The sequence below is a fragment of the Adiantum capillus-veneris genome, chromosome 1, assembly GCF_014529385.1.
Source record: "Adiantum capillus-veneris isolate H3 chromosome 1, ASM1452938v2, whole genome shotgun sequence".
NCBI lineage: Eukaryota > Viridiplantae > Streptophyta > Polypodiopsida > Polypodiales > Pteridaceae > Adiantum > Adiantum capillus-veneris.
Genome location: NC_140931.1, coordinates 176377031 through 176383809, shown reverse-complemented (window position 1 = coordinate 176383809; position 6779 = coordinate 176377031). Strand labels below are relative to the sequence as shown.

Here is a 6779-nt window from a genome sequence, read left to right as displayed (position 1 = left end):
CATAAACAACTCTGATAACCACCATTTGACCATAGATGACCCTTAACAAACTAGCTAGAACACGAGAGGCCAACCCGGAACAAACAAAATACTAATGCACATAGCATGTCGAGAGGACGGGGCCCACAAATTCCATCACCAGTAGAGGCATCTATAGTTGCCACACACCAAGACGGCGCCCCTGCCATTGACAAACTGCTCGCCTAGAGGGAACCTCCAAATAGAACCGACATAATAGCTTGGCCGACAAAAGCCATCACCAAGAGCAACAGCTAAACAAGATATAGACAAGAGCACCTACATTGCCGCAAAGAAAAGCAGACCACCCCGAACTTAAAGTCTATAGAGACCACCATGAATAACTGAGTTGAACCCACAACCAAGGCTGGAATCACAAGCTAGCCAATCAAAAGCACCAACATCCTCCAAGATCAGAGCCGACACTCACCTTGAAGCCAAAACCACAGGCTATTAGAAGGGAGCCTTGCCCTAGCAATGAACACATGAAGTGAAAAATCGAGAACATCCCGTGAAGAAACAATAGCCAGGCCGTCCATTTACCCTTTCAACGAGGCGGTGGGAGAGACGATGCCTCTTGTGTGATAAAAATATGGGGGAGACAAGGAAAATCAACAGCAAGAAGACAAGCCTACTCGACGCCTCACCCTAGAGACTTTGTGGCTTGAGATCTCCATGCAACATCCCTCCAACAGAGGCACACTTGCATCCTACCCTATCGCAATGCCCCTTCGAGTCCCCCCAAGCTCCAAGGCCTTGTAGGTTGCACAACGTAGGAGGCTTCGGTCTCACAAAAAAAAAAATATTTTTTTATTAAAAAAAACTCTCTCTAAAGGGTCTGAGCCGGCGCAGATCCTTTATGGAGGGTTTTTTAATTAAAAAAACTTGATCTTTTTTGCTCCGGCTCGGATCCTTTAGGTAGAGCTTTTTTTTAAAAAAAAAACTTTATGTTTTTTTGTAGTGAATACAAAGTGCTTAACTCCCTTTAATGAATACAACGTGCTTAACTCCCCTTAAGGATTGTAGTTGTACCCCTTAGAACGAATGAGTTTAGTGAATACAATGTTAAAGGATTGAGTTTTAAAAGATGAAGTTAAAGGATTGAATTTTAAAAGATGAAGTTTTTTAATATTTAAAAAACTCAATCTTTTTTTTCTACAATTTTGTTAGAGCAAAAGTGCGTCGAAGAGGGAAAGTCTAGTCTATTTGAGCTAGGTGGGTGGAGAGAGAGAGAGAGAGAGAGAGAGAGAGATTTTGATCTTGATAGAGTCTTAGAGGTAGATTTTTCCGATTTTGGTGAACATATTGTCGTCTCGATGAGGGGTTTAGGGCCACGCAACCTTGAGGGTGGGTGTCATCTGTAGGGGAGGCTATGGATGTGATGCTTTGCTCTATATGCAGAGCTTGCAGGACAATCTCACACATGCTCTCTCTCTCTCTCTCTCTCTCTCTCTCTCTCTCTCTCTCTCTCTCAGGCAAGCCAACGCAAGCAAGGTGGGAAACAATCGCACAATGTGATTTTTTGTGTTTCATCAGAGACATAAGCTCAAACCCCCCTTGCGGTGCATGCTTGAATAAAGGGGATACCAATCTCTCTCTCTCTCTCTCTCTCTCTCTCTCTCTCTCTCTCTCTCTCTCTCTCTCTCTCTCTCTCTCTCTCTCTCTCTCTCTCTCTCTCTCTCTCTCGTTGTGTGCATTAGACTGCAAACATGTGCATCCATGTGGGCACGTCCCTCTTCTTTTGAGTATGATGCTGCTGCAATGGGTGGCAGGGAAGAGGGAACATGCCTGCTTGTGGTCTGTGTCTCTCAGTTTGTTCGTTAAGGATGGCGCTCCTGGAACGGGCCATCGAACAAGAGGGAGGGGTGCTCACAACGGTTGTAAGAACGTTTTTGCTTAAGAAAATGACAAAGACAAAGCTGGGGGGATAGTGCTATCAAAAGGTATATTCGTTCTGGATCGAGCAAGGAGGGTGGTGGGGCAAAAGGCATGAGGGAGGTTGGAAGCCGTGCAATGAGCTGGAGGAATTGGAGGGGAAGAGAGGGAGGTTGCGCTAGATGGATATGCACGTGGCTATGCATGCAGAGAGCCCTTGTCTCTCAGGCTCATGAAAACAAGCAAGGCAGCCCTCTTCTTTGTCCGGCCCTTTGCCATGTTTTGCACTATCTCCCCCTATCTCTTTCTTGCCGCACTCCCTTATGTAATAGTCACCCGATGAGCTGGGGTAGAAGGCAATATGGCGCATCACCCAACAGAAGGGGGAACAACAGAAGGGGAAGCACTGGAGAGAAATAGGCTCATTGGGGGGAGGGGCTAGCAAGTTAAAATTTTGAACTCTAGAAAATAATATATATTGTGGAGCCAGTACGTACTATGCACAAATGTCTTTTTCAAGAGAATTAAGAGTGATTCCCCTTTAGTTTTACTTTAGTTTTACATGGAAGGTAATTTAAATGAAAAGACAAGGCCCCATTTATTTTACCTGAAAGGTGCTTCAAATGAAAAGAGAAGGTGGCGGCCAAGTTGAGTTGGGACGCGTGACGACGAGGGTGGAGGGAGATACAGGTGGTGGGACACATGTCAGAGGTGGTGCATGCATGTGGAGCAGCATGCACAAGGTAGCAACAGAGTCAAGTCTGTTTTTTTTTTAATTCTTTGTGAGGAGTTCGCGAAGCATGAAACCGCATGCAGTGATCTAGCATAGCTCAATGCATGTTTCGTTCCTTGTAGGTCGCGAGCTCGAGCTTTAGGTGACAGACAACAGACGACGTTCCCAACTAATGTGAGGAGGTGGGATCTTGTGAGATTCTACCTCGTAGATTGAGAGAGATTGGTAGGATGGAGTTTTAGTGAATATAGTCTTCTTTTCTCTCTCTCTCTCTCTCTCTCTCTCTCTCTCTCTCTCTCTCTCTCTCTCTCCTAACTGTAAAAGTGAATATACTTTTGTTTTTTAAATCTCTTCAATGTGTTTTTTTTTTTTAAATCTCCCTCAAAAGGTCTACGCACGCGTCGACACACACCCTTTGAGAAAGAGTTTTTTTACTACAAAAGAAGTGAGGAAGTGAGGAAGAGAGGAAGGAAGAGAGAGAGAGAGAGAGAGAGAGAGAGAGAGCAGGGCTCATTCCGCCATTGAAGAGCTGTGCATATGAACACACCTCATTGCGAAGGTCTACAATTTGTTGGCCATTGGCTTGCTGAGTCACATCCAAGAGTGCTTCTAAGTGTCTTTCAAAGTCCAACTGCCTAGACTCAGTACGGGCAAAGAAGTCCTGCAATGCAACCAGAACTTGGTCATTTCCATCATGTACCATAGGATGAGCAGAAGAGGATCCCACACATCGAGCCCTTCTCTTTGCCGCTCGAACATTGGCAAACCTTGGAGGAGTGGACTCAATACCGTCAGACTCGCTCTCAATGATGGCATTGTTATTAGTGTTTTCCATAGATGTACCATTAAAAAGTACATTACAATGCTTTTAAAGATGAACTCTAAGTTAATTACCACAAAGGAAGCAGTCCCTTGTCCAGTATATACTACAAACTTAACATCTTATCATACAAAAGAAAACATTATCTACAAAGAGCATGAGGTGTGTAAGTCGTAAAAAAAAGACACATAGACTTTAGATTTTATCTCACAAGTCTTAGCAACATGCATTATTTTCTCCCTTCCTTATTACATCTCTCTCTCTCTCTCTCTCTCTCTCTCTCTCTCTCTCTCTCTCCATCCATAGTAACCTACCCTCTCACAAATGTGAGGGTCAAGGCGTAGAATGACGTGTTTAAACAACAATCTCTAAAATATGAATATAATATTTTGAATCCCACAAACTCAAATCGCAAGTCAAAAACTCTATTGCATGAAATTACAAAAGCTGTAAAATAAACATCAATACATTCAACATTGTATCCAAAAGAGTTGTTGATATGTCTGTCATAAAAACGTATACAATCAAGAACACTATTGTGCCAAAAATTATCTAAGGGGCAAAATCAATGTAGCTCGCTTCATCATGCAATTGATAGTTGGCTTGGAGCTTCTCCATTCCTAAATTAAGGACCGTTTTTCCATCCCAAGGCTGATTATCTTCTAAATTAACAAACAAAAGTAGTGAAAAAGGAAGAGTTTTCTTGAAATAATGCAATCAAAGCACCAAACCCCAACACTTTACATGTACTAGTTATTGTAGCTACATATGGAACTGCCAAATATGCAAGTTGTTTAGGCAAGTAGATTTGGTAGATCAGCTCAGAGAACCTAGAACTTTGGAGGTACTCCCAATCATCAGGAACGGAGTATCCTTCATATCTAACAAACCACTGGGTATCGTCTTCTTCTTTGGAAGACACACACTCATTCCTAGCTGAGTAAACACCGTACTCAATGTCTGATGAGTATGCCAAAATCGCAGCACAAAAATATCGATAGATGGCAACTTCCTAAGGTCCATAACACAAAAAGAAATAATAAATGCCATGAATATCACTTTATACCAAGTCAATTCCTGATTTCATAAATACAAACACACACATTTGGTCTTCTAGTGTTTGTGGATGGTCCTAACAATTTTCTTGTGTGACAAAGGTGAGCACCAAAAACGTGGCTCTGCTTAAAATAATGGAGAAAAAAATCAAGGTCTCAAAAGGAGCACAATAAGCATCCACATAAAAATGTAATGGTACGGAACATACCAGGATGCAGATGATTTTCTAAGTTTAATACAAAAGACACCTCAGAGATGTAAGAAATTTGATCCATGACCTATATAGCCAAATAGAAACCAAAAAATAGACAATGAGAGAAAGGAATGACATAGTTTAGTATATGTTATGAAGAGAGGTAGAAAAACGTATTCATGTTATATTTTATAAGTTGAAATGTACACAAAAAAGAAGACAATGATAAGAAGGAACAGAGCCTTCATATGGCATTGTTCAATATCTCATGGTATGTTGTTAGTGCAGTTGCTTCGTTTACATCAACGTCACGTAGGAGAATCTTCACCCCAGAACATACAACTATCCATGAGTGAAGACCGGTGTCACCAAGTATAGGCCCAACACGGCAATGCTTTGGCCTTGTGACTTGTTTATGGTCATGCAAAAAGCCAATCTGACTAGAAACTGTCTCCACCTAAGAACAAATGGCAACTCCATGCCAACCCGTGTACGTGTAATAACTTCTACCTCCAAAACTCTTGGGTGAAATGCCTTGCACACCAAGCGTGTCCCATTGCACAAACCTCGACTTGGATCAAGGTTCCGCAATAGAATTATTGGGGCGTTCATCTTCAACTCCAAGCAATGTGCTGGAAATCCACCACCCAAGTTCAAACCATTTAAAAACTCCAAAGAGTATAAGAATAAATCTTGCATCGAGTTTTCCACCACGGAGTCAGCACTAAAGTATTGCACAACATCACCTTTCATTGCGTAGAGGGCCTTAGCATTGAGAATATCAACTTCAGAGTTTTTGGGAACAAGGATGCCCCGCTCTTTGAAGTATTCTGCATGGTCCACATCTTTATCCATTTCAGAATAGATGCAATCTATCAATTCATCCAATGAAGATGAAGAAAGCACCATGTGGTGGGGGATCTCCATATTTTGCTCATCCCCACTTGTCAAAGTCCCATTTCCTACATCCATAGGCATTCTCTATAGGCAGAATTTGGAAGATCACCATCTTCCACACGCATGTTATGTGTCAATCTAAGGATATTCACATGATTCCATAAGTGTGATCGACAAAGTGTAGCATCAACAATGTCGGCACGTGCTCCCTTGAACACCATTGGCAAGATTTGTTTGAAATCTCCGCCAAGAAGCAACATTTTTCCACCAAATGGCTTTCTTGAGCACATGATATCTTGCAAAGTCCCATCCAAAGCCTCAAAGGCATATTGATGCATCATAGGAGCCTCATCCCACACAATTAACTTGCATAGTCTAAGCAATTCAACAAGTTGACCCTGAACAGGGATATTGCATGTGCTGTAGCTATCGATCTCCAAGGGTATCTTGAACCTGGAATGTGCAGTGCGTCCATTTTGTAGCAGCAATGTTGAAATCCCAGAAGATGATGTGGCCAATGCAACTTCCCCTTCTCCACGCACACGTGATAATAAACAATTGTACAAATAAGTTTTCCCAGTCCCTACATGCCCATCCAAAAAAAAAGCCCCCTCATCAACAACCAATGCATGCAAAACTGTCTCAAAAGTAATCCTTTGATCTTCATTCAGAGTCTGCTTTATTGCATGTGACGCGGATAACTCTTGCGTTCTATCAAGACATTGCTCTTGGAAAAGCAATGTATTTTCATCATGTGTCACAAAGCGCTAGGCAATTCAATTCCAGGATATTTAGTTAAACTTCGTCCAAATGTACCAAGAATTTTATGCAGATCTCTCAATGCATACTCTTTAGGAACCTGTGCACATCCATCTAAGCACTCATATCTCGACTCCAACATGTGTCGAGAGCAACATGTGCACATCCATCTAAGCACTCATATCTCGACTCCAACATGTGTCAATCAGACAAAACATGTCGACATCTTTGCCATAAGAGGTGAGGGGAGGAGGGCTCACAAAACAATAGAATGGTCACAAGAAAATGTCTCAATTGTAAGCGTGTATGTGTACTGCAAGCTTCCTCTATGCAACCAAACCATTCCTCGTCATCCTCCAAGAAACCTCTTGCAATGCATGCAGCCTTGAATGTTGGGAACAATACACCATTTACGAAACACAGATCCT

General features: G+C 42.2%; 1 protein-coding gene across 1 annotated transcript; it reads right to left on the bottom strand.

Annotated features, from left to right (window-relative positions):
• Positions 1-5037: 5037 nt before the first annotated feature.
• LOC147466051 (uncharacterized) lies at positions 5038-6493 on the bottom strand. The gene is made up of 3 exons (XM_086505224.1): positions 6452-6493; positions 5702-6359; positions 5038-5657 (listed from the first exon to the last, which is right to left on the bottom strand). Exons 1-3 carry the CDS (start codon positions 6491-6493, stop codon positions 5038-5040), a joined length of 1320 nt encoding a protein of 439 aa, XP_086361350.1.
• Between the last annotated feature and the right edge of the window lie 286 nt (positions 6494-6779).

Excerpts from the sequence above, each read along its gene's own strand:
- LOC147466051 (XM_086505224.1), bottom strand. The coding sequence starts at position 6,493 with ATGTTGGAGTCGAGATATGAGTGCTTAGATGGATGTGCACAG. Across the intron at positions 6,360-6,451 it reads GCTTAGATGGATGTGCACAG|CGCTTTGTGACACATGATGA; the intron begins GTTCCTAAAGAG and ends TGAATTGCCTAG. Across the intron at positions 5,658-5,701 it reads TAACATGCGTGTGGAAGATG|GAAATGGGACTTTGACAAGT; the intron begins GTGATCTTCCAA and ends CTATGGATGTAG.